The 27,965-nt window shown below is 41.8% G+C and overlaps 1 protein-coding gene across 1 annotated transcript in view; it reads right to left on the bottom strand.

Moving 5' to 3' along the window:
• tdrd9 (tudor domain containing 9) overlaps nucleotides 1-27,965 on the bottom strand; it is a 61,115-nt gene that overhangs the window by 21,540 nt on the left and 11,610 nt on the right. The window contains exons 13-25 of the mRNA XM_052151499.1: nucleotides 7,413-7,510; nucleotides 7,159-7,290; nucleotides 6,761-6,920; nucleotides 6,571-6,634; nucleotides 6,407-6,470; nucleotides 6,188-6,232; nucleotides 6,027-6,080; nucleotides 5,832-5,948; nucleotides 5,563-5,670; nucleotides 4,337-4,437; nucleotides 3,988-4,161; nucleotides 2,331-2,442; nucleotides 7-222 (exon numbers count right to left, since the gene is read on the bottom strand). Coding sequence (XP_052007459.1) covers nucleotides 7-222; nucleotides 2,331-2,442; nucleotides 3,988-4,161; nucleotides 4,337-4,437; nucleotides 5,563-5,670; nucleotides 5,832-5,948; nucleotides 6,027-6,080; nucleotides 6,188-6,232; nucleotides 6,407-6,470; nucleotides 6,571-6,634; nucleotides 6,761-6,920; nucleotides 7,159-7,290; nucleotides 7,413-7,510 — 1,445 coding nt within the window. The remainder of the gene's footprint in view (nucleotides 1-6; nucleotides 223-2,330; nucleotides 2,443-3,987; nucleotides 4,162-4,336; nucleotides 4,438-5,562; nucleotides 5,671-5,831; nucleotides 5,949-6,026; nucleotides 6,081-6,187; nucleotides 6,233-6,406; nucleotides 6,471-6,570; nucleotides 6,635-6,760; nucleotides 6,921-7,158; nucleotides 7,291-7,412; nucleotides 7,511-27,965) is intronic.

A 27,965-nucleotide genomic window follows, 5' to 3' on the forward strand; every position in this document is an offset into this window, starting at 1 on the left:
GTGTACCTCTATGTTGCTGCACAGAATGTGCAGTATTTTGGCTCTGTAGTATTTTGCTGGGTGCTGAGAGTCTGTGAAGGGTGCCACACACAGCAGGTTTGGGTAGAGAGAGACAGACACGGGTCTCAGATCTCTCATGTTCAATGCTGCGGTTAACTGACACTGTTTTGCTACACTGTTCTCATCTGTCTGGAAGCCCCAGAAATGGCCAACATCGATCACCTATCAACCAACATACATATAAATAAGCTTCACACACCGACACTGCTGAAGAAAACTAACAAAGAATGGATCATAATTAGGCCATAATTTGGCATAGTTCACCTTATTAAAGAATAATCAATAGCAGTATTTACACTATTGGGCCAAATGGGGGTGTGCTAGTGCATGCCAGGGCCAGTTGCGATCCCATGGTCACTTCCTGAGCATCATCGTAGCGAACGGTCTAGCGCCTGCTAATAGCCCTTAGGCCAAAGGTGGCACACTTGGCATTGGGGTCAATTTTAAAGGAGTTTCATTGAGTCAGGTCTCGCTCTTTCCACCAAGCAAAGACCAAAATAAGCAATCAAACGGCAGCTAAGTGGGGTGTGTGATTTTGGCACCAGGGTGGACCGATGGTGGGAATGCTGATCGATTTTGGTCTCACGGCTTGAAGTCTTCTTGATGACTTCTTCAGTGGAATGCCCAAGGAAATGTTAGGCAGTTTGTTAACCTCCATTCACTTTGATGGTATGGAATAAAATGCAATGAATGTGAATGGTGACGACATCTTGTGTGTTCCACTGAAGAAGTCATACAGGTTTGGACCAACATGAGGCTGTTTAAAAGATTACAGAATTTTCCTTTTTGGGTGAACTATTCCATTAAATAGTAATAATTAGGGGGGAGTTTTTTTTTCCTCACGATGCATTGCGATCTTCATTTGAATGATCTAGATATTGATTCTTAAATCCCAGGATCAATCTTTCACTATGTACAACCCCCTTCTACAATGAGAGAAAATCACTTGTATTTGCAACCACATTTCATGCTATGCAACTAAAATGTATATACAGCATTTGGCAAATGGCAATTTCACTCATCAGTAATTGTTTAGTATAGTATTTAGGAGTATTCAACAGTGAGATCCTTTCAATGAGTGTTGAGAGTAAAAGTTGATCCGTGTAATGCATGTCCAAAGACAAGATCCGAAGGACACATTTGTCATTGAATAATGTCTTTTAATGCCCTTTCTGTTCTTTAAAGTCAGTTGTTGATCAAAAACAACAAAAATAAACATTTAATTCTAATCATGCATGGCACAGATGAGATAAAGCCATCAGAGTTCTCTTTTGTTAACATGCGCACATCTACAGACGCTCTTTACAGAAATGCCAGTTTTTTTAAAGAGACAAAACTGATTTTAGCACGTGTTCAACAAATCAATGTAAATGCTTAATGTAAATGATGCAATTAAATAATAAACATGTAACAAAAAACAATATGAAATATATTATTTTATTTAATGAACACATGGATTTGTTCAATTTTAACCCTTAAACAGGCAAGAATGGAAATTGATCAGCAAAAAAATTATTTCATGTCACTTTTTATATAATTTGGACTCAAGTAAAACATATCCCAAGGAATTTTTGATATATTTGATTCATTTTGGATTTTATGAGTTATATCTCCCAGGATACGTTGCCCTATTAACCTACAAAAAAGTTTTGTGAGAGAGAGAGAGAGAGAGAGAGGGAGAGAGTGTGTGCGTGTGTGTGTAACAAAACTGAGAAAAGTTTAGATTTAAGGTTGCATGTATGACATATGTAAGCGAAATAAATGTGTATGTATAATATTGTGGATGAACCCTTTTTCTTCCCTTAATCTGGCAACGAATCTCAGGAGATACACACTTCAAAATGTGCTAAATAACAGCATGAACATCATATGACTTAAGTTTCTCAAAACTATGATAAATGATACAAGATTGAGTGAGAAACTCCTTCTCATACCCCATAAGAAACTAAAGAGTATGTATTTGTTGTGCACATTGCCTGTTTTAGGGTTAAAAATCCAAAATTTTACCAAAATGATGAAAAACTAATAAAATATCATAGAAGTTCCCCTGTATAATTAACAGCATTAGCTGAAGGAGAATTTATTTCATATGTAAGCAAAAGGGACATTATAACTTAACTATACCCTTATGAATAGATATCTTATCGAAAACTTGTGAGTCGGAATCAAATTGAGAAATCTGTATCAATACCCAGCCCTAGTAATAAAAAACATTTAGAAGGTTGAAACAGCATCATACCTGATACTCTGAGAGAGGTGTTAGTCTTTACCTCTGTGATGTTAATGATGAAATCTCTGCTGGATGGAAGTTTGTGTGGATCTACGGTGCTGCTCAGAACTCCAACAGGACACACAGCATGGCTCTGAACATCCACATTAACCCTGAAAGAGAGATTTTGGTAAAAAAAACTGCATATTAAAAGAGCATAACTCTGTAAATGTCTGTGTGTAATAGGGTTGCAGCGGTATACCGGTTTCACGGTATTCCACGGTTTGAAAATTTACGGTTATCATACCATGTACATTTGCTTATCTACGGTATTGAGAAAAAAATGCAACCGGACAGAGAATCTCACATGCGCATCTCCTTTCCTCATTGTCTGGCTGTCAGACTAGTCAACTTGCATCTCACACACACTCACACAAATGCAGCGGAGAAAATGTCAGAGAGAAGCAAGGCGAGGGGGTCTGACATGAGTGTGCGTGTCAGTTAAAGCAGTGTTTCTCAACTGGTTTATTCGGACTGGGTCGCGGACAGCAGGGAAAGAGCAATGCCATGGTTCTCCCATTGAAGATATTTTGGTGGCCGCCCAATTTAGGACTGCCGAGGCAGATTTAATGATAATCTCGCAAACAGCTAAAGCAGACATGGGCAATTGAATCAGGCCCTCCACATGGTTTAATGTGGCCTGCGGCTCATTTATCGTAAAAGCGTTTTTATTAATTGGATATTTCCGTTAACTTGCATTGGGTCATAACGCGTCTCCACAAGCGTTTATCATGCTCATGGTTGCCAGATAAGATACGCAACACCTCCAGTTTGAGATTTATACTTGCGGTAATTGGAAATAATCCGCCTAATGTAATACTTATTTTGTGCAATCTGGCAACCATGCACACAAGCACATTTTTCTCACACAGCTGATGTTATTTTTCATTTAGTAGTTCATTTATCATATAAACTAACATGCTTTAGTTATGTAACATGTTATAGTTACATGCTATTTTTTTAATAATGTTTATAATTCGATTTATTATTATAATTCTATTAGCTTTCTTATTTTTCTATTTATTTTATTGACTATATTGATTTATATGACTCTTTTTTTTTTTTTTTACACATACTTCAATAAAATAAATGGTTTAAAGTTTCAATTCTAATAAAGTGTTTGCTAAAAATTTATAAAATAACCCTTCTGTTTTCACTGATAATAGTAATAGTGTAATACCTTACACCGTGAAACAGTGATATTTTCTGAGACTGTTATCATACTGTGAAAATTCCATACCGTTGCAACCCTAGTGTGTACTGTATGTACTTGTTTCACTGAGAACAGAACATTTTTGAGAATTCCATTCATCCTTCATAAATGGGCCAAAAAAGAAATTAACACATAAACTAACAATATCTTCATTAAATGATTTTAGCCATTTGGCTGACTTCTGCAAGACTTTACCAGTGAAGACCACCTCCAACATTTCAGCCACATGCCCTCCCCTCTAAAGACATGTAAAAAAGACACCCTGATCACGCAAAAGGATTGACAAGCAGGGAGCGTATCTAATTTAATACAAAAATTAAATAAAAATAAGAGCCTATGGCTATCAAACAGACAGATGTGATTTCTTAGGACATCTATTTCAGTAATATCTGTGAGATAATAGGGACATTTTATGTGTGTGCATATACGCTCATGGCTACAGTACCTTGCATAACGCAGGTGTGTTATGGGCTTTCCTTTAGCGTGGACCTCCACCTCATCTGCGTGGTGCACTTGAAGTTGGAGAGCTGGAGTGTGTCGCGCTCGCAGCAATGCCAACAACACTTCAGGTAACACACCTGTCTCCCTCACACATGAGCGGTAGAACTCCACATATGCTCTGAACAGAGAATTTAGAGAGCATATATACATCCAACACAGTTAATAAAAAATGCAGAATCAAGTCAATTTTATTTGTATAGTGCTTTTTAAATGGTACATATCATTTAAAAGCAGCAATACAGAAAATCAGGAATACAGCAATTGCACACAAAATACAAACAGTGCCTTGTTACCTGGATCCGTCGAATGCAATTGATTTGACCTGTCCACACTGACGGAAAAGAGACTGTATCTGCTTATAGCACAGGAACGCATATGGAGGCAAATTCCTAAGCTGAGTGAGAGAGCGAAGAGGCAGGGAAAAATAGGGAGAAATGGTTATTCCAGAAACCTTCTCTACACAAGTACACAGACGCGAATGCTTGACCAATGCATTACATGTGTCCAGTCATGTAGATATTTAATGTGCGTTCTTGCATTACTGTGGTGGTAACAAACCTCCATAATGAAGGGGGTGATAGAGTTACCTTCAAATGTCTGTGCCATTAAACTGCACGTGTTACCATTCAGGTAGCTTGCTAAAACATGTTGACTTTAACTAACTTCAATCTCCTTTAGGACATTAGTTGATCTGAAAGAGAAAACTGACCATAGAAGTAGAACGTTTATGCTAATGCCCACTCCTCTGCAAAAACTAAACTGAAAAAAAAAAAAAAAAGGATTTTTGCAGCTTTAATTAAAACGGCTTAAAGCAACACAATTCATTGCATTATATCCATTTAAATTTGTAAAATGGAACTTTACTTCCACATGAATACTTTTTGTGGTGTTAATGTAGCATTTATGAAACTGGGCAGGGGATTTCCATTTCCCAGCAGGCTTTGCATGGGACTCGATAGGGAAATGTTAATGGGATGTTAAAATTAGGTTTTATTTTATGTCTTTTTTTGTTCTCTTTTATGTGTAATGTTGCACATTAAATTGATTGCTCATTTTGTTGAGCAAATGCTGTGCTAAACCATGGCATATAGTTACTAAACTACACTTTGTAGTGCTTCCAACCAGCAAGTATTTAGCATGATAACTCTCAATAATTAGAACAAAGAAATAAATTATATTTATTTGTGTTACATTAACAAGTCTAATTTGGTTGGGTTTACCCAATTCAGCTAGGTTTTTTCTACACAAAGTGTTTGTATTGAGATTACAATAGTAATCTAAGTTAACTATTGAAATTACTAAGTTAGTAATTTTAAGTTAAGAAAGCTCATTTTAAACATGGAACCACTGTCCATGATTGAATCAAGTTTAGCCAAAGAGCTATTTTATTGAGTGTATAGTGCCCTTTGTGGTAGCTAGAAGTGTCTGTGTACACTTATGTTTTGAGCCTGAGTTTGTTAGAGAGATTTTGTAAAAGGGAAGGTGTAAGGAGGGACTGATTTAGAGGAAACAGCAGTACCAGAACGGTGGTCTTTGGGTCATTTCCGGAAAGTTCCTTAGATGCCATCTGCTCCTCGATCTCTCCCTGAGCAAAATAGTTTGGGAAGAATGCACCTGCAATCACCAACTAAACCAGAAACAGAGAGGAAGTGAGAAAGATATACACATATTTAGTAGCATAGTACATAATAACATATGGGGATATTAAGGTACAATTTGGGTGGGGATCATTCACTTGGCTGCACAAGAGAGTTAAAAAATAACTGCCTGTGTAATTCGGTGTAATACCTGCAGGATAAATTTCTGTTTGTGCAGGTTAGTGTAATCTGTGGGGTTTGATGAGCTGCTGATGAGCATGTTGAATTTGGACACTCTCTTCTTCAGATCCTCAAAGAGCTCTGCTACCTAGAACACCACACAATGGGGAATGTGCACAGATTCTTTATAGTGTTTACATAACTCTGTGACTATGCGTGTGTTTACCTCACGGATTCGTTTGATCTGAATGCAGTTCTCTTTGCCCCATTCCAGTTCATCCTGAAAAAAAGAGGCCGTAGGGTCGTATAAATCAGATGTGTACACTTAATGCTTCCTGTTCACTTCGATTTCCCTTCTTCAAACATTTTCAACTCACACACTCTTACCTTTGGGTGTCTGAGTTCTCCTTTAGCTCTAGACGAGTACCAGGCCTAAAAATCAGTCAGAGACAAAACCAGACCAATGACGATAATAAAAAAATAAAAATAAAAATATATTGTGCATCCCAAATATTTAACTTTTTAAACCGTATACGACACTGCATGGAACATAAATTAGTGTCAATATGCATCTAACTGAGCATGCTCAGAAATGGCATTTTGTACCTTAAAAGCATTAACAAAAGCAATGAAATCACTGGAAACATTTTGTGCGAAAGTCAGCTTACTCCTGTAATGTCAAACAGAGACAAAATTACAGAAGAACACACCGAGAATATCAAGCTCAGAATCTTGACAAGACCTACATGCAGGGTCAAATGTCAACCTACCTATACCCAGCCAGATGCTGCAGTGATGGCATTGCAAAGAAGCTCTTCAGAGAGAGTGATGCAGCTGGGAGAAAAACACATTATATAATTTCATGAATCTAATTTTATGGAAATAAAGTATTGCTAATAACCTAATTAGTAAGATTATGTACAGATATTTTCACACAAACAAATACAGAAGATGTTATACCAATGATAAGACACTCCTCTAGACAGCCAAACACATGTCCAAGAACAATCAGCTTCCCCAAGTTCAGGTCCACAGGCAGGTGCGCCAACACACGACCAAGAAACGTCAACTCGCCATCAAATTGCCTCTGACTGCTGCTCTGCACAGAGAGAGCTCCGATCTACACACACAGTTGACCACAAACACAATACATAAACAAACAGAAAAATTCATTTTTACATTACAATCATTTGAGATCAATTCAAATAAAAACTATTAGAATTTTATTTTTATGAAATAGGTCTATAGGGGATGTAAATTTAGACTATGACTGATATTAAGATTGTTGTTGATCGATTTATGTCTGTTGTTGATCTGTTTCAAGGCTATTATAAATCTTAATTAAATCCGAGTTTAACCTGTTTGAGTTGGAGGACAGTCCTCTCGATGTCATTGAGGTTGGGTGGCGTGAGGGCCGTGGAGAGGACAGAGCGGGGATCGCCCATATCCAGCAGCTTTACCTTCAACAGGGAACTGGCCAGTGGTGACCTCTGCCATTTAAAACGCACATCTTCATATCTCAGACATTATCAACTCAAAAAAGAATCTCAATTTATTCAGACATTTCTCAGAAATACTGCTGTAATTGGCAGGAGTACAGTTAATTACTTACCAGCATCTCAGGGATTGTGAAATCTGGAATGTCATGCTCCCAGAAATGTCTGGTCACTAACCGGTAACAGAACCCTTTAGACACCCGCCCAGCACGACCTGGGAGGAAACACAGAAAGAGACACAAATGTGTATAAGTAAACTGCCATTCAGAAATCTTACCAGTAGAACCTTACGGAAGTTTCACATCACAAACTTGATCGAGACATGAGCATAGCATCAGCTTAACTACAGTGCAGCTGCAGACTTGACAGGGCTATACAGAAAAATATTGTGATTTCTGTGTTACTGAGAGTATTTATTTTAATAAAGACCATAACTTATAAAATAGTTATCAGGAGTGGGTCATTGATAATTTTACAATATTACAAATTTGATCATAGTGAAATCTTATTTAAATGGGGACCACCACATTTGCATCTAATAGTAAACAATAGAGCACTTTGTGCTTCTCCACCTCCACAATCAGTCTTGTGTCATACATTGTTGAACACAAATGAGGCAAGTTCTGAATTTACAGACGTCACGGTCGGTCACATGCATGTGTTTACAAGCGAAAGCAAAGTCGGCTGTGATTGGGTATTGCTGAAGCCTATCCACCTTTTTCACAGGCAGCGAAATTACCCATTTCGCTTAGCGCACTCTTCCAATGCGGATGCTACAGACTTCCGCTTCGCAGCTTATTCCTATTACCAAGCACTGAAATATCACTAACAACAGTAAAAAACAAGTGAACAGTCTGTGTTTACTTAACGTAAATCCCTTTCTCACTAAAGGTCTCATGTAGACATTCGGTTTTGACTGCAATCTCTGAATAGATAAGTACGCAATCACACACATTTACATGGTAAAGTTACTGGGCTCTAGTGCTCTATGCACACGCCCTGTATGTGTGTGTGTGTGTGTGTGTGTGTGTGTGTGTGTGTGTGTGTGAAAGAGAGAGAAAGAGACCCAGACATACAGCATGCAGAGAGAGATAGATAGAGAGAATTCACATATATGATGTGTGAGATTTAATGAAATTCTTTTTGAGCAGTTTAATATGAAAACCGCAGACATATAGGAAATCTAGAGATCCCGACTGTTCGCTTTTTGAGAAAAAAAAAGGTCAGGATATATGGTCATAATAGATTCCATTTAAAAATCTTCAGATTTGAGGCACGTACCTTTGCACTATTTCTTCATTAACAAGTGTTGCCTTCTCCCTCATTCACATACACAAAAGCACAACATGGAGATATGAACCTTGTAAAGATGATTAATAAAACAAAGGCTTGGTTAAATGTTTTTCATCTTTTTTATCTTCCAAAACGATGGACAGTATTTGGAATTATCTGTCAAAAAGATAAGTGACGGAGAATTAGTTTAATGCAACCTCTGATTACAACATCTGGTTCGAGCATTGGTAGCTTTTGGGGGGCTTATCATTGTGACATTCATTTTCCAGTAGTTTTTAAGCCACCTGTAGTTGTTGTAACACCCTACAACAGAGCATAATTACCCAGACCTTTAACTGCTCACCATCACCAGTAACGTTAGTCTAGCTCTGCATTTCCCAATCTTTTTTCTGCCACGGCACTTTTTACAACTAGAAAATTCTATGGCACACAGGGCTGCAACTAACGATTATTTTTATAATCAACTAATCTAACGATTATTCAGGCGATTATTACAATGATTAATAATTAAGTTAACCAATTACTCAGCTTGTGCGCCACCTTAAAAGGTTTAATTAAACATGCTGACTAACAATAAATAGGACAAAATCATCTTTTTAAAAACCTCTAAATGACATTCATTGAATTAAATGGGAAAAACTTTTTAAAAATAAAAACATTTCACTGCAAAATATCCAATAGTTTAAGTATTTTTGTCTTTTTTTCCATTTAACATTGTCTAAAAATCCTTAAAACAAGATACATTTACTTGAGAACATATAAGATACCAGAAACATTGATCATGATCTATAACTGCATTAAATTGAATGGAATCTATGCTAATATTATTTTATTTGTTTCCGTCTCAACATCGGGACTCCTATCCGGAGGTCATCAGAACCGGCTGGATCCAGCTCCATTCCTTCTTCGTGATAGACTCTACTACTACGTGTCACTGTGTAATGACTAAGTGCAGACGGTGCCAGCCAAACCTCACTTCAGTTTATTACAATGGATTCAGAGGATGAACTGAATGATGCCAACTCCAACCATAAGACATGGGATACTTCATATGCCATTGCCTGAACCTTGGATTTAGCATGGACCACACCGAACCTCACCGAAATTACCGGCCAGGTTGAACAGTGATGCACCTCACTGATGCATCACCTCGTTCTATTGATGGACTACACTCTTGAAATGGAATACATAGGCTATCAACTGCCAACAAAAGCCTTCATCAGCCAACTAACAAGGACAATTGCATCTATGTGAACTTCTTCAATGAATCCAGGAAGGACTTCAAAGACATTAATCATTAAACTTACAGTTCAAACACAATCTTTGTTTAAACAATGTCGCTTAACACTTAATTAGTTTAATAACTTTAAACCATGACTTGCACTATACATAAGTAATATTTAACTTGCTTTAAGAGAATGTATCTTAAATATAAGTGTATTTTGATAAGTGTAATATTTCACTTGTTCATACTTCTGCCAGTGCAGTAAAGAAAAAATATACTCATATTCAAGATATTTGCTCTAAAAGCAAGTCTAAATATATTATATGTTGCTTCTCAGGTAAATGTATCTTGTTTTAAGGATTTTCTGATATTTAAAAATAGATTTTTTTAAAGAATAAGCTAAAAGCAACAATTCCAGCTATTTTAGTGATTCAAGTTTATTAAAAAGTTTACAATTGTGCAGGATTAGCTGAGTATTTTGGTGAGGCTTGCTTCTGTTTCACAATTTTGTTCAATTTTATTAAATGATTAATTCAGTGACCCCTTCTGGAAATGTCACTAGGTGTGACAAATGAGCGTCTTACGAGTGAGTCAACAAGTCATTCATGACTGAAATCTACCAAGAGAATTTAGTGTTTAAGAATTAAAAGAAAAAAAAGCAGTCTTCCTTCAGTCCAAGCATTAATTTTCATCCAAAAAGACAAAAATAATAAGTGAGTTTCAATAACATCCTTACCTTCTCCTTTATTAAAACTTGCATGTCTACAAATCTTCTGACTTCAGTATAACAATTATAAACACAAAGCAGATCAGTAGCCTATTTAAACTGCCAAATATGGCCTTTATCAGAAAAGACCACAATAATAGACAAATAATAATAATGAGTTTCAATAATGTTCTTTCGTCTTTGTAAAGCTCAACAAACGAATGAAAGAGACGATTCTGGACATACAAACTCGCTCTATGCATGACGACAACATCATCTCGGGTATTCCGGAAAACTCACCCGACAATCCAGAATCGTTACTCCAAAGCTTCATGGTAAATCAGTTGAAACTACCACCCGATACGTTAAACGCATCACGTTCCATATAATTTACCGCCTGGGGAAAAAAATAAATAAATCAGACTAAAAAAGGACCACAACCCATAATTACAAAATTCGAAAACTTTCAGCAAAAAGAACAGGTTAAATGCCAAGGAAAGGAACTCAAAAGGCACAGCATTTAGAATGAACGACCAACACCCACAGGAAATAAACGAATGCAGGAAAATACTGTATCCGATATTAAAGGAAAGCAGAAAGAACAACAAACGTGCTTTACTGGTTGTCTATCGACGAACAATTATTTCAGAACTCGAAAATTACTCCATGGCCCTTCTAAACAGACTGAAATGAATAGATACACACAACTATCAATATAACCATCTTAATTAGATTCTCATAAACCTCCTACCCGGTACCGCTCACTTTCAAAACCTCTTCTAAAGTACTGATCAATGCCCCTCTATGTGTTTGCTCAGTTTGTGTTTATCTTATGTTTTATGTTTCACCACATCTTTTTTTGTCCAGTCCCATATGTACACCTTCTAGTTTATGTTATAGGTCTATCATTTTTTTATATTGTTGATGGCTCCAAACATACAAACTCCTCTCTCCCTCTCCTACTCAGTGATTTAATATCTTATTTCCTCCCCTCTTTCTTCCTTTCTATTTTACTCTCCCTCCTATATTAGCCCAAGCAAGACATGCTTAACATACAATCATGCAAACGCTCAACATTGTAACATGGAATGTGTGTGGCTTCCGCACACAATATAAAATAATTAAAATTATCAATCATCTCAGTAAATTAAAGGCTGATATATGTTTTCTACAAGAAACACACTTGATAGATTCAGAATTACAATAGCTCCAATTTAAACAATATGACCAAATATTCTCATCTACATACAACAGTAAACAGAGGCGTTTAAATTTTAATAAATACAAATATTTATTTTACTCGTTCTACCAATGATCCAGACGGTAGATTCATAATCATCAATACGTTGATTAACCACACAAATTTTACACTTGCCAACATAATGCCAACATATACGGACCCAATAATGATGTCCCATAATTTTTCCACAATCTCTTTTCTTACTCTGTGACTCAACAAATATTATAATAGCTGGAGACTAATAGCTGAACAATGTCATCAATCCTACATTAGACCATTCAAGTACCTCTGGTAGCTTAAGAATCTGGCACTCCACTGACATAAAACAATATATACATAACTATGGTCTTGGCGACAGTTGGAGAATGAGAAACCAGTCACTAAGAGAATACTCATATTTTTCCTCTCTCCACCAATCCTCCTCTAGAATTGACCTCTTTCTCATAAGTAACACATCCAAGAAAATATAATTCATCCAATTATGATTAGCGATCACGCTCCTGTTTCTTTAACAATAAATACCCAAGCCCAATTTAAGCCTCCCACAAGATGGCGTCTAAACACATCACTTTTAGAAGATCCGGACTTCAGCTCACTAATCAGAAGAGAGTGGGCATCCTTCCTGGAGATGAACGACTCTCCAGAAATTTCACCATCACTCCTATGGGAAACACGCAAAGTGGTATTAAGAGGTAAAATCATATCATATTCATCATACAAGAGATAACAACAACAAAAATTGGAAAATACATTAGAGTCCAAAATCAAACAGCTAACAAACCAATATACCAATACCCCCAGCGAAGAAATACAAAACGAATTGAGCCAACTTAAAAACCAACTTGAAAGTATCATACACAAAAACAAAAACACAGTTTCTTATCCAACAACTCAAACATGAAATCTTTCAATATAGCAATAAACCAAATAAATATCTGGCAAATCAATTACAATGCAAAAAAAGAGAAAGCAATTATCCCATCCATACTCAATGCTACAGGTACTATAACCAATAATCCACAGGACATAAATAAAATCTTTTCACAACTTCTACAGAAATCTGTATTCCTCAAATCACGAACCCAGCCAACTAGAAATATAATTTTTTTTAGATAAATTAGACTTACCCACACTACCTAGAGAACAAGCCAACATTTTAGACACATCACTCACTTCTGAAGAACTCTATAAAGCTCTAAATAAAATGGCAAACAATAAATCACCTGGACCAGATGGACTTCCGGCTGAATTCTATAAACACTTCTGGGATATTCTATCATCACTATTTAACAGAGTAAAAACCGAAATCAAAGATACCTCGACCATACCCATACACATGAATACTGCTGTCATTACACTTTTATTAAAACCTAATAAAGACCCAACACACCCCTACAGTTACCGCCCTCTCTCTTATTAATACAGACTTATAAATTATTACTAAAGCCCTAGCAACCAGAATCGAGACGGTCACCACAATGATAATCCACTCAGATCAGACAGGCTTCATCAAAAATAGAAATGCTTCAGATAACCTAATTGTATCATTAGATGCCGAAAAAGCATTTGACAAAGTCAACTGGACTTTTCTATTTAGCACCCTGTGCAAATTTGGTTTTGGAGAGTCGTTTATCCATTGGATTAAAACACTGTACACACCTAACCTAGAGCCACAGTAATCACAAACCAGGTCACTTCACCTAGCTTAACACTTCATCAAGGAACTAGACAAGGATGCCCACTCTCACCATCATTATTTGCGATTTTCATCAAACCACTCGCAACGGCAATACGACAAAACAAAATTAAGGGAATCCAGGATACCAATTCACAACATAAAATTAGTTTTTATGCAGATGATTTATTATTATTTATTATTATACTTACAAAACCCACATGTGTCACTACAGGAAACATTCAACATCATTAATAAATTATCTTTCACACTACTCAATAAATTGGAACACGTCAACTATACTACCACTATCTGTAGATGCTTGGGATTCTGCAGCCCACGACGACTCTTTCCCTCTTCACACTGGTAACATAAAATATTAAGGCATTAACATTTCACATAAGATGTCAGATCTCTTCCACCTCAACTACACCCCTCTGTTAAAAAAAAAATAGAAGATGACTTTAAACGATGGACAAAACTACCACTCACTCTCATTGGACGAATCACCTCAGTTAAAATGAAAATATTACCTCAGATTTATTACCGGTTCTCAATGCTTCCCATCACTCTTACTGACAAATGGTTCCAAACATTAGATTCACTAACCACTCAATATTACTGGGAAAACAAAAAAACCTAGAATTTCACTCTCTACATTCCAAAATAGGAAATCACAAGGAGGCTTAGCACCACCAAATTTTCTTTACTACTACTACTACTACTACTACTACTTGGCAAATCAATTACAATATTTATTCAAATGGACCCGAAAGCACAACTTCAATAACCCATGGCTAGAACTAAAACAAAATCAATGTACACCCACATCACTTGCAGATCTTCCCTTCTTACCAGCATCAAGAAATTGAATTACTGTAAGAATACTACAATCTCCTCAACTCTCACAGCCTGGTGGAAAGTTAATAAAATCACCAAGTCATCACTAGCACCATGTAAATACACCCCAATCTGGCACAATCAGGATTTCAAACTGCATAACGCCCCTGTCTATTTCCCAGCATGGCAGCACTGTGGCATCACCCACCTCCACCACCTACCATACCATACCAACTTTATTTGTTAAGCACTTTACAATAACCAAAGTTGACCAAAGTGCTGTACATAAAAATATAGAAAAATATACATAAACATATGTACAATTAATAACCATACAATAAAAACAAAGTAACAAATACAATCAAGTAAATAAAATCGAGTAAATAAAATCGACCTCTTACTAGGTGTTAAAAACCACAGAGAAAAGATGGGTTTTAAGAAGGGTTTTAAAAACAGATAAAGAAGAGGCCTGCTTTACATGCAAAGGCAGATCATTCCATAGTCTAGGGGCAGACACAGCAAAGGCATGGTCCCCTCTGAGCTTACGCTTAATTTTAGGCACAGTCAGGAGCAGCTGATCATCTGACCTGAGAGCGCGGACGGGTTTATAAGAGTGTAGAAGCTCAGAGAGGTATGGCGGGGCAAGACCATTTAAAGATTTAAAAGCAAATAACAGAATTTTAAAATGGATCCTAAATTGAACAGGCAACCAATGTAATGAAGCTAAAATAGGGGAAATGTGCTCATGTTTACGTGTGCCTGTTAAAAGACGTGCTGCTGCATTTTGTACCATCTGGAGACGGGTGATGGAGGACCCACTAACCCCCACATATAGGGAATTACAATAGTCCAGCCGTGTAGTTACAAAGGCGTGGATTGCAGTTTCAAAACGTTGTCTTGACAGAATTGGCTTTATTTTGGCCAGCTGCCTCAAATGAAAGAAGCTTGATTTGACAACAGCTTTGATGTGACTGTCAAATTTAAGCTCAGGGTCCACTTTAACTCCTAGATTTGTAATGCTAGGTTTAATATAGGGTGCCAAGGAGCCCAGATCTACAGGCAGGGTCCCAGTGGTGCCTCCAAAAACCATCACTTCTGTTTTTTTTATCATTAAAATTTAAAAAGTTCAGAGCCATCCAGGCCTTTATGTCGTCGAGACAATTGAGTAGTTGTCCAACAGAGTTATCATTTTTCTTTTTAAGGGGTACATAAATCTGACTGTCATCTGCATAACAGTGGAATGAAATGCCGTACTTTCTAAGTATGGAACCAAGTGGAAGCAAATACAAAGAGAAAAGTAGAGGGCCGAGGACTGAGCCCTGTGGGACCCCACACAAGAGAGGAGCAGTGGAGGATACAAATTCACCTATGCTGACACAAAAAGTTTGATCCGCTAAATATGACCTAAACCACTCCAGTGCCATGCCACTGATGCCCACCCACTGCCTTAAACGTGAAATCAATATCTCATGATCCACTGTGTCAAATGCAGCAGTTAGATCCAAAAGCACAAGGATAACACAGTCGCCAGAGTCAGTCATTAAAAAGATATCATTAAAAACTCTTAAAAGAGCGGTTTCGGTGCTGTGCAAGGTTTTAAAGCCAGACTGGAAAACCTCTAGTATATTATGTTCTTCCAAAAAGACCAATAATTGACTGTGCACAATCTTCTCCAGGATTTTTGAAAGGAAGGGCAGTTTGGAAATAGGCCTGAAATTAGCAAGAACTGACGGATCCTGAGCAGGTTTCTTAATCAGAGGTTGAACCACTGCATGTTTCAAAATTTCAGGGACCACACCCGAGGTCAGACTACTGTTTAGATGACTGTGTAGTAAATGCAGCCACAGATGGTCCTACAGTGGGGAAAACCTCCTTAAATAGTCGAGGGGGAACAGCATCATTTGGAGAACCCGAGGGCTTCAAGTGACCAACTACCTCCTCTAAAAAAGAAAAAGTCACCGGCTCAAAATGATCAAAAACAACTGAGCAAGGGACAGAGATTGAAGGGTCTGAAGCTGAAGGCGCAATTTGAGACCTAATAGAAGTGACCTTATCAATAAAAAAGCAAAGGAAATTTTCACACATAGCAGGGGATGCCTCCATACAAGCATTCTGTGGTGCATTTAAAAGTGAGTCAATGGTGTTAAACAAAACACGAGGCTTGCGACTATTTGCCAGAATAATATCTGTGAAATGTTTTTTTTTGGCATCTTTCACAGTTTCCTGGAAATGACGCCAGCAATCCCTTAACATTTGAAGAGACACCTGCAGTTTGTCCTTCTTCCACTTGCGCTCAGCTCTACGGCTCTCACGTCTGGCAGCATGAGTTATGTCATTTAACCAGGGCTCAGATTTAGTTTTTTGCTGCCTGGATTTTAATGGAGCCACAGTGTCTAAAACAGTTTGGCAGGTGGAGTGAAACCATGAGCTAAGCTCTTCTGTGTGCAATACAGACTCAGGGGTGATGGTGTTCTGACTGAAAGCAGCCGAGAACTGAGCAGCAGTGGAAGGGTTAATCATGCGACAGCGCCTTGCAGCAGCGCGAGGTTTAAATGTATGACAGGCAGTCTCAAATAATACCGGCATATGATCAGAAAACACTGCGTCACATATCTCTAGATTAAGAACAGGCAAACCATATGATAAAACAAGATCAAGTGTGTGTCCATGTTCTTGTGTGGGTCCAGACACAGATTGCACAAGATTAAATGAATCAATGAGGTTTAGAAAACCCTTTGTCATTGGCTTATCAGGACAACACACATGAACTTTAAAATCCCCAACAATAAGAACACGATCATATTTAGGCATGATTTCAGCCAGAAAATCAGAAAAATCATTTAAAAAGTCCTTATTGTACTTGGGGGGCCGATAGACCACAACACACAACACTGTGTGAGAGCGACCAATCTCAAATAAACTCAGCTCAAAGCTGCTGAAAGCGGATGACAGCAATATCTGCTTACATTTATACTGACTCTTATATATAGTCGCTATTCCTCCTCCTCGGCCAGATTTTCGCGGGGAATTAAGGTAGCAGCAAACATGGTGTAAAAATTCTGTGAAAGCGCTGGACTCACCATCACTCAGCCATGTCTCAGTAACACAGAGGAGATCCAGTCCTCGGGACGTGAAAAAATCCTTTAAGACAAAAGTCTTATTTGCTAGAGATCTAGCATTTACCAGCCCAAACCTAGCAGGAACCGGCGGATCCGCGGCGCTGGATGTTCGTGAAACCCGACACAGAGACCGCAAGTTGCTGTGATTGACTCCGCGCCAGCGGGGACGAGGAGAGCAGGGGCCGCGGGGCTGGAACACCTCTTCCGGGCCGACGACAGGTATCAGCCAGGCGCCGACAGGGTCCAGCGAGCGTCGAGGAATAACGAGGCTAGTCACGACTCCAAACTCAGTCCAAAAGGCCTAGAACACCATGCAAGACGGGCCTTCAACCTCACCAGCCGGCCACTACGATTTCCCCGGCGGCGGGTGCGCTTTCTTCGGCGCTCACGCCGAGAAGGTGGAGCCGGGGCGTGCCAAAGGTGAGCCGGGAACCTCGCCAGGAGCGGGTGCAAGGTTTCACGTCCACCATCATCCAATTTTACTACATTTTCAGCAGAAAATCGCAAATCCAGTAGTGTTTGGCGATCATACACCAGCAGGGAATCGACATCCCGAGCAAAAAGCAAGACAAACAGCAAAAACACACACAGCAATGACAGTGACAGACGGCAAGCCACACACAATGGCGCCATCACCTATTCGAAAACAACCAACTCATATCATTTAATGCACTAATCCAGAGGTATGGGGTAGGGAAAGACCAGTTCCTCCACTACCAACAACTAAAATTCTTAATTAAATCCAAAATTATTAGGGATGCACCGAAATTTCGGCCGCCGAAAATTTTCGGCCGAAAAGAGAAAAAAGGCCGAAAATATGAGCCGAAAATATATACCTCCTCGCCCCGCCCCTCAGTGCTCAGATTTCAATCTGGATCGATGTAGCCCTTATCACAGCTGTTAGATAATTCCACAACAGCACTACCAAACAAAGGCCGATCATGTCAGCGGTGTGGAAAATCTTCAAAGTTTCTGATAAGGACATCAAATTTGCGATCTGCAGTGTTTATTCAGCAGAACTTTCAAGATATATATATATACAGAATACAGCAAGAGATTCTACAGGAAAATGTCACAACTAGCGCAGCTACACCACAACTTGAGACGTATTTATCTGAACTACGCCAGAAGACTGCGGTCAAGCCAGCCGCCACTTCGAAATGAGCGGTCAAACTAGCCGCACCTATATTTCGTGGTGCGCGTATACACTGGTTATTGCGGTATGACCGTCAGAACTAAAACAAGTTAATTCCTGCTAAGGCAATTTCACATGCATTCATTTATTCTGTCTGTCTGTCTGTCAGAAAGAAAGGAAGACAGAACGAAGGAAAGAAAGATTTTAGCACACCTCACAACCTGTCACTGCATGATATACTGAAGTCCAAAATAAGACCCACCCCAAAACTCATATATTACCTTTTTTGTCCATACATTCAGAAAATCATAAAAATAAAAGTCCTTGTTTCCACAGACCAATTTCACCTCAGGTGGGGAGGACATCTTCTCAAGGTGTGAACTACAATGTTTCAGGACATTCTGATGTTGAATTCCAAAATAAGAGCCCCCCCAAAACTCATATATTACCTTTTTTGTCCATACATTCAGAAAATCATAAAAATAAAAGTCCTTGTTTCCACAGACCAATTTCACCTCAGGTGGGGAGGACACCTTCTCAAGGTGTGAACTACAATGTTTCAGGACATTCTGATGTTGAATTCCAAAATAAGAGCCCCCAAACTCAAATATTAGATGTTTTGTTTACACATTCAGAAAATCATAAAAATAAAAGTCCTAGCTTCCACAGACCAATTTCACCTCAGATGGAGAGGACACCTTCTCAAGGTGTGAACTACAATGTTTCAGGACATTCTGATGTTGTCTTCCAAAATAAGAGCCCCCCCAAAACTCATATATTACCTTTTTTTGTCCATACATTCAGAAAATCATAAAAATAAAAGTCCTTGTTTCCACAGACCAATTGCACCTCAGGTGGGGAGGACACCTTCTCAAGGTGTGAACTACAATGTTTCAGGACATTCTGATGTTGAATTCCAAAATAAGAGCCCCCCAAACTCAAATATTAGATGTTTTGTTTACACATTCAGAAAATCATAAAAATAAAAGTCCTAGCTTCCACAGACCAATTTCACCTCAGATGGAGAGGACACCTTCTCAAGGTGTGAACTACAATGTTTCAGGACATTCTGATGTTGTATTACAAAATAAGAGCCCCCCAAATCTTGAATATTAGATGTTCCCCTTCTGTCTCTCTCTCGCGGTCTAGGGGTCTCTCTTGAGCGCCGATATCCACCTCTGATCTATGAAAAAAGGCCAATGAGAGTTGGCAGCCAGTATTTGCATGTCCCGCCCCCGGACATACGGGTATTTAAGCAGCGCAAATACGGGAGTTCATTCAGAAAATTTCTTCGGAGCCGATTCTACGGCGCACAACAGTGGCTTTCTCCTGTTTGCACAGCTGTGCATTTCCTGCCCCTGAGCGCTTCGACAGTGCAGATTATAAAGAACTCTCATGAGTCCTTTTCTTTCATAAAAGATTGATTTTATTTAAAAGAGTAATTTCCTCTAAAAGAGCAATACACAGTGGCGTTGAACGTCCTTTTAAGGATGTGTTGTTCCTGGATGCGGTAGAGTACTCTCCGCTTCCGACGGCCACAGGCGTTGTCTCGTGTGTCTGGGTAGCGATCATACCGAGGCTGCGTTTGTGGATGGTTCATGTTCTCACTGCGAAAACATGACCGTGACAACGTTGCGGTCGCAGTTTGCTTACAACCGTAAGCAAGCCACTCCAGCCGCCCCCTGCATCGCTCCTTCCCACGGGATTGAGGACGATGCGGGGATGGCGATTCGGGGATGGTAGCGGGTGCAGCTCGCCGGGTACGCCCCCTCGGACCACCCGCGCCCCGGCACGCTCATTGACTCCCGTCCCCGCTCGAGGCGGCGGCGACTCGCCTCACAGCCAGTCTGCCTACCCTCTTGCGATGGAAGCAGACGAGTTTGCCGTGGAATCGGAGGGCGTGGTATCTGATGCTGAGGACTCCTCTGGGCTGCCGCCTTCGGGCCTGCATGCACAGGAAGAGGCCGACGCACAGATGTCCAATATGCTTTCCCGGGCAGCCAACAGCGTGGGCATGGATTGGAACCCTCCATCCTCCCCACAGCCATCACGGCTGGACGACTGGTTCCTGGGTGCTGGGCGCCGCTCACAGCCTCGCCCCTGTAGAGCAACAACCTCGCTGACCGCGAAGGCCTACAGCGCCACCGGACGTGCCGCTTCAGCCCTGCATTCCATGGCTCTCCTGCAGGTCCACCAAGCCAAGGCACTGCGAAACATGCATGGGGGTGGCCCTGATCCCGACGCGCTGCAGGAACTGCGCTCAGCGACCGACCTCGCCCTGAGAGCGACGAAGGTCACAGCGCAGGGTACGGGCAGGAGTACCCTTGCAGCAGGTGTCCCGACGTGTTCTGGTTACAACCGACGCCTCCAAACTGGGTTGGGGCGCCGTGCGCAACGGGCGCGCAGCCGCAGGCCGGTGGAACCGAGGCCCGCTGCGCTGGCACATCAACTGCCTAGAGCTGCTGACTGTTTTTCTTGCCCTGAAGAGGTTTCTCCCATTAATTCGGGGCAAGCACGTCCTAGTCAGGACAGACAACACCACGGTGGTAGCCTACATAAACCGCCAAGGCGGAGTACGCTCCCTCCACGTGTCACAGCTCGCCCGTCGTCTCCTCCTTTGGAGCCAGCAGCGACTCAAGTCACTGCGCGCAACTCACATCCCCGGCAACCTCAATGCGGTAGCGGACGCGCTGTCAAGACAGAGCTTGCCTGGCGGAGAGTGGAAGCTCCACCCCCAGTCGGTTCAGCTGATTTGGGACAGGTTTGGCAAGGCCCAGGTAGACCTGTTTGCCTCCCAGGAAACCTCCCACTGCCCGCTCTGGTATGCCCTGACAGAGGCTCCCCTCGGGGCAGATGCTCTGGCGCACAGCTGGCCCTCGGGGCTGCGCAAGTACGCATTTCCCCCAGTGAGCCTTCTTGCACAGGTGCTATGAAAGGTCAGAGAAGACGAAGAGCAAATCACTCTGGTGGCCCCCTACTGGCCCACCCGGACTTGATTCTCGGACCTCACGCTCCTCACGACAGCCCCTCCCTGGCGAATTTCCCTGAGGAAGGATCTTCTTTCTCAGGGATGGGGCACGCTCTGGCACCCGCACCCAGACCTCTGGAACCTCCACGTCTGGCCCCTGGACGGGATGTGGAAGATCTAGCCGCCTACACGACTGTCATAGATACTATCAACCAAGCCAGAGCCCCCTCGACCAGGCATCTTTACGCCCTAAAGTGGCGTCTGTTCGCATACTGGTGTTCTTCCCGAGCCGAAGACCCACAGAAGTGCGCGGTTAGGTCAGTGCTCGTGTTTCAACAGGAGAGGCTGGAGAGGAGGCTGTCCCCCTCCACCCTCAAGGTGTACGTTGCCGCCATCGCGGCTCACCACGACACGGTAGACGGCAAGTCTCTTGGTAAGCACGATTTAATTGTCAGGTTCCTCAAAGGTGCCCGGAGGCTGACTCCCTCCCGGCCTAACCTGTTCCCCTCCTGGGATCTCTCGGTCGTCCTCACGGGCCTCCAGAGACCCCCCTTCGAGCCGCTAGATTCAGTTGGCTCTGAACCGCCCTGCTGATCGCGCTCGCCTCCATCAAGAGGGTCGGGGACCTGCAAGCGTTCTCTGTTAGCGACACTTGCCTGGAGTTCGATCCGGCAGACACTTACATGATCCTAAGACCGCGACCGGGCTATGTGCCCAAGGTTCCTACCACACCCTTCAGGGATCAGGTAGTGAACCTGCAAGTGCTGCCCCGGGAGGAGGCAGACCCATCCCTTTCGTTGCTGTGTCCAGTATGTGCTTTGCGTATCTATCTGGACTGCACACAGAGCACTAGACGCTCTGAGCAGCTCTTTGTCTGCTTCGGGGGACAGCGGAAAGGGAACGCTGTCTCCAAACAGAGGTTCGCCCACTGGGTTGTCGACACCATTTCATTGGCTTATCACACCCAGGTTGTGCCCCCCCCCTTGCGGGTTCGAGCTCACTCCACCAGGGGTGTTGCGTCCTCGTGGGCACTGGCCAGGGGCACCTCCCTAGCAGACATCTGTAGAGCAGCGGGCTGGGCAACACCTAACACTTGTAGCATCTGGAGGAATCAATGAATGGAGAATCATGGACTCAGCTATTTTGGAGACAAAAGGACCTCTGTAAGATCACGGAAATGGTCTGTGTTAGTACAAGGAACTGTTGTCAGAGAGACAATCCAGCCATTGACAGAAAATCCTCGTGCCTGCAAAAACCCCCTTGCCCATGTGACTAGCCGCTCACCACGTGCTTTACCATGTGAAACTTTGAACGTAAAAATGTGTGTGTCTTTCTTATAAAGCCTAAAAGGGCTTAGTTTTAATGAAATATGTTTAATCCCTGTGTGCTGTGTATTTTGGTGTTAGATCAAAACTAGTAGAATGGTTTAACGTGTGTAGTTTTAAACCCTGAGGTTTCATATTTAATAGCCCAAGGGTGTATATTCCTTTTAAGTGAAACCAAACACATTTTTCTTGGTATCAAATTAAACCTTACGATGTGTCCTAACGGAATATACATATAAGATAACCTTAGAACTGTGTTCTGTTAGGTTTTTACCAGCTTTTGAGTTGTTCAAAGCAAAGGTCTGACCAAATCATGAAGTATGCAAATGAGCTGTGACTGAACAAAGGGGCAATAAACCAAATTCCCGCCTGAAACTTCCACTCTTCTTATTGGTCGAGCCAATGAGAGGTGGGACACCTTTTCTAAGGGCATAAATTGCATCAACAACGGACCTTCTCTCTCTTATCTTCGAACTCCTTTGCTGCTTCAACCCTCTTCTCCCGGACCTCTTCAAGCCATCTTACATCTCTCACTTCTTCACCCGATCTTCTGCAACCCTCCGGAACACTCACCAACTATTCAACAAGTATTCCTAAGACGCTTCGAACTTCTCGGAACAACCCTTCAATTCCTCTTCAAGTGAGTTTCAACTCCACGCTCTGGAAACACCGCACCGAAGTCCTCTGTCTCAAGAACGCCACGAGGACGCGCAGTCTCGCTCAAGCAACACGAAAGGTCTAGTGTGCATGTATGATTTCACCTGAAATTCCAACGCGTTAAAGTGTGTAATTCCAGTTGCTGGCTCTTAAAGGGTTAATTGTTGTAATAAGTTTGCCATACCTCCAATAATTCTTCACTTTCCCTTACTGCATTTATTTCGTTTATTTTATGCTTATTCTGTGTTATATGTACAGTGAGGAAAATAAGTATTTGAACACCCTGCTATTTTGCAAGTTCTCCCACTTGGAAATCATGGAGGGGTCTGAAATTGTCATCGTAGGTGCATGTCCACTGTGAGAGACATAATCTAAAAAAAAAAATCCAGAAATCACAATGTATGATTTTTTAACTATTTATTTGTATGATACAGCTGCAAATAAGTATTTGAACACCTGTCTATCAGCTAGAATTCTGACCCTCAAAGACCTGTTAGTCTGCCTTTAAAATGTCCACCTCCACTCCATTTATTATCCTAAATTAGATGCACCTGTTTGAGGTCGTTAGCTGCATAAAGACACCTGTCCACCCCATACAATCAGTAAGAATCCAACTACTAACATGGCCAAGACCAAAGAGCTGTCCAAAGACACTAGAGACAAAATTGTACACCTCCACAAGGCTGGAAAGGGCTACGGGGAAATTGCCAAGCAGCTTGGTGAAAAAAGGTCCACTGTTGGAGCAATCATTAGAAAATGGAAGCTAAACATGACTGTCAATCTCCCTCGGACTGGGGCTCCATGCAAGATCTCACCTCGTGGGGTCTCAATGATCCTAAGAAAGGTGAGAAATCAGCCCAGAACTACACGGGAGGAGCTGGTCAATGACCTGAAAAGAGCTGGGACCACCGTTTCCAAGGTTACTGTTGGTAATACACTAAGGCGTCATGGTTTGAAATCATGCATGGCACGGAAGGTTCCCCTGCTTAAACCAGCACATGTCAAGGCCCGTCTTAAGTTTGCCAGTGACCATTTGGATGATCCAGAGGAGCCATGGGAGAAAGTCATGTGGTCAGATGAGACCAAAATAGAACTTTTTGGTCATAATTCCACTAACCGTGTTTGAAGGAAGAAGAATGATGAGTACCATCCCAAGAACACCATCCCTACTGTGAAGCATGGGGGTGGTAGCATCATGCTTTGGGGGTGTTTTTCTGCACATGGGACAGGGCTGACTGCACTGTATTAAGGAGAGGATGACCGGGGCCATGTATTGCGAGATTTTGGGGAACAACCTCCTTCCCTCAGTTAGAGCATTGAAGATGGGTCGAGTCTGGGTCTTCCAACATGACAATGACCCGAAGCACACAGCCAGGATAACCAAGGAGTGGCTCTGTAAGAAGCATATCAAGGTTCTGGCGTGGCCTAGCCAGTCTCCAGACCTAAACCCAATAGAGAATCTTTGGAGGGAGCTCAAACTCCGTGTTTGTCAGCGACAGCCCAGAAACCTGACTGATCTAGAGAAGATCTGTGTGGAGGAGTGGGCCAAAATCCCTCCTGCAGTGTGTGCAACCCTGGTGAAAAACTACAGGAAACGTTTGACCTCTGTAATTGCAAACAAAGGCTACTGTACCAAATATTAACATTGATTTTCTCAGGTGTTCAAATACTTATTTGCAGCTGTATCATACAAATAAATAGTTAAAAAATCATACGTTGTGATTTCTGGATTTTTTTTTTTAGATTATGTCTCTCACAGTGGACATGCACCTACGATGACAATTTCAGACCCCTCCATGTTTTCCAAGTGGGAGAACTTGCAAAAGAGCAGGGTGTTCAAATACTTATTTTCCTCACTGTATGTTTGTCAATTGCACTGATATATCATAGTGCCTTGTATTAAACTCAATTATACGCGTAATTGTCTGTGTGTGTTGGTTACAAAACAAAGCCTCTTTAATGTGCGATTTTAAGCTACGAGCTGATATTATCAAAGTAAGTTAACGTGCTTTTGATGAGTGAGCTTATAACTAGGAATAACCCCTCTGGAGAATTGATCAAAAGTACCAAATAAAGTGGTTCGGCGGATGAACTGACTGGTTGCGGTGTTATTAAAATTAATATAGCCTGTCTGCATATGATGTATATTCCTAATTAATCATAATTCGTTGTGTTTAATTATCTATATATATTTGAAGCAGACTCTTGGACTATATAAGCCCTTTTTGGGGCGTTTTTACATGTATGGGTGTTCGGGTCACACTGTATGATTAATCATTGATTTCGATCAGTAATATTAATTGTACATTCCCCAAACCTGACCTGTTCACACCCTACACACTTTTTCGAGATTCTGCAATCTCCGAGTTGAGTCAGTATCGTCCCGTGTTTTCTCAGGTCTGAGCTCGTAGAACTCGGTAGCACGCTGACGATCTGCCCTTTCGTTGCTGTGTCCAGTATGTGCTTTGTGTATCTATCTGGACTGCATACAGAGCACTAGACGCTCTGAGCAGCTCTTTGTCTGCTTCGGGGGACAGCAGAAAGGGAACGCTGTCTCCAAACAGAGGTTCGCCCACTGGGTTGTCGACGCCATTTCATTGGCTTATCACACCCAGGCTGTGCCCCCCCCCCTTGCGGGTTCAAGCTCACTCCACCAGGGGTGTTGCGTCCTCGTGGGCACTGGCCAGGGGCACCTCCCTAGCAGACATCTGTAGAGTAGCGGGCTGGGCAACACCTAAAACTTTTTCGAGATTCTGCAATCTCTGAGTTGAGTCAGTATTCTCCCATGTTTTCTCAGGTCCGAGCCTGTAGAACTCGGTAGCACGCTGACGATCTGACCGGGTGAATCGCTTGCGCCTAGCGCCCTTTCCCACAACCGAGGGTAAACAGTGCGCCTCCGTTCCCAGGAGATCCCATCTTCGGGTCGCTGGTTGACTCCTCCCTAGCCCTCGTGGGTCCGCAGTTCAGCGGAGGAACTCGCCGACCCAAGCCACTGCGGGTACCTCAAGTTACCCTGTACTGGTATAGGTGCTCCACAGGTAAGGCCTTCTGTTCGGACTCCCCCTGTGTGTAATGCCATGGTACTGTCCCCTCACGAGCGGACCCCTGTGTATCCCTTAGGCAGTTACAGCTGCCTCGGTCGCCGTGCTGTTCGCTACCCCCCCCCTACGAGGTTGGGTCTACCACTGCACCAACTTTTCCACATAGGTCCTAAGTTAGGCCATCTGATGTATTTGCCACTTTTTGCCTCCCCTCCCCGGTAGGTGTGGCCTCCGCAGGGTCTTCTCCGCCCTGAAAGAAGGGCAAGACCCCCTTCCCTCAATGCGTGTAAGGGCCCCGGCCGTAGTTGCTCTATGCGAGAAACAGAGAGAGAAAAGAGGCCCAGCCAGGCTGGCCCGTTCCCAGGTTGGCGGCCATCACCTTGTTCCCCCCTCAAGGGTAGGATAAGGAGTCTGATGGCTTGAATGGGGCATTGGGGAAGGGTACGTGCAGCCTGATGCAGTTGGTCGTCCTGCACATAAGAATACCTGCTCGCTGCTGTATCAGCAGTTCACGTACACGGCTCAGCGCATGGCACTTTATAAATGGACCCCTAGTGTCGCTTCTCTGACACAACGTGGAGAGTGCGACAGAAGGGGAACATCTAGGTTATGTATGTAACCTCCGTTCCCTGATGGAGGGAACGAGACGTTGTGTCTCCCCCGCCACGTCACTGAGCCGAGCCACTGTTGTGGCCAGACCATTTCCGGCTCCTCAGAAAAATCCTGAATGAACTCCCGTATTTAATACCCATATGTCCAGGGGCGGGACATGCAAATACTGACTGCCAACTCTCATTGGCCTTTTTTCATAGATCAGAGGTGGATATCGGCGCTCAAGAGAGACCCCTAGTGTCGCTTCTCTGACACAACGTGGAGAGAGCGACAGAAGGGGAACATCTAATATTCGAGTTTGGGGGGCTCTTATTTTGGAATTCAACATCAGAATGTCCTGAAACATTGTAGTTCACACCTTGAGAAGGTGTCCTCCCCACCTGAGGTGAAATTGGTCTGTGGAAACTAGGACTTTTATTTTTATGATTTTCTGAATGTGTAAACAAAACATCTAATATTCGAGTTTGGGGGGCTCTTATTTTGGAATTCAACATCAGAATGTCCTGAAACATTGTAGTTCACATGAGAAGGTGTCCTCCTCATCTGAGGTGAAATTGGTCTGTGGAAACTAGGACTTTTATTTTTATGATTTCCTGAATGTATGGACAAAAAAGGTAATATATGAGAGTTGGGGGGGCTCTTATTTTGGAAGACAACATCAGAATGTCCTGAAACATTGTAGTTCACACCTTGAGAAGGTGTCCTCTCCATCTGAGGTGAAATTGGTCTGTGGAAGCTAGGACTTTTATTTTTATGATTTTCTGAATGTATGGACAAAAAAGGTAATATATGAGTTTTGGGGGGGGGGTTCTTATTTTGGACTTCAATATATC

This window comes from Xyrauchen texanus, chromosome 20 (genome assembly GCF_025860055.1).
Source record: "Xyrauchen texanus isolate HMW12.3.18 chromosome 20, RBS_HiC_50CHRs, whole genome shotgun sequence".
Classification (NCBI taxonomy): domain Eukaryota; kingdom Metazoa; phylum Chordata; class Actinopteri; order Cypriniformes; family Catostomidae; genus Xyrauchen; species Xyrauchen texanus.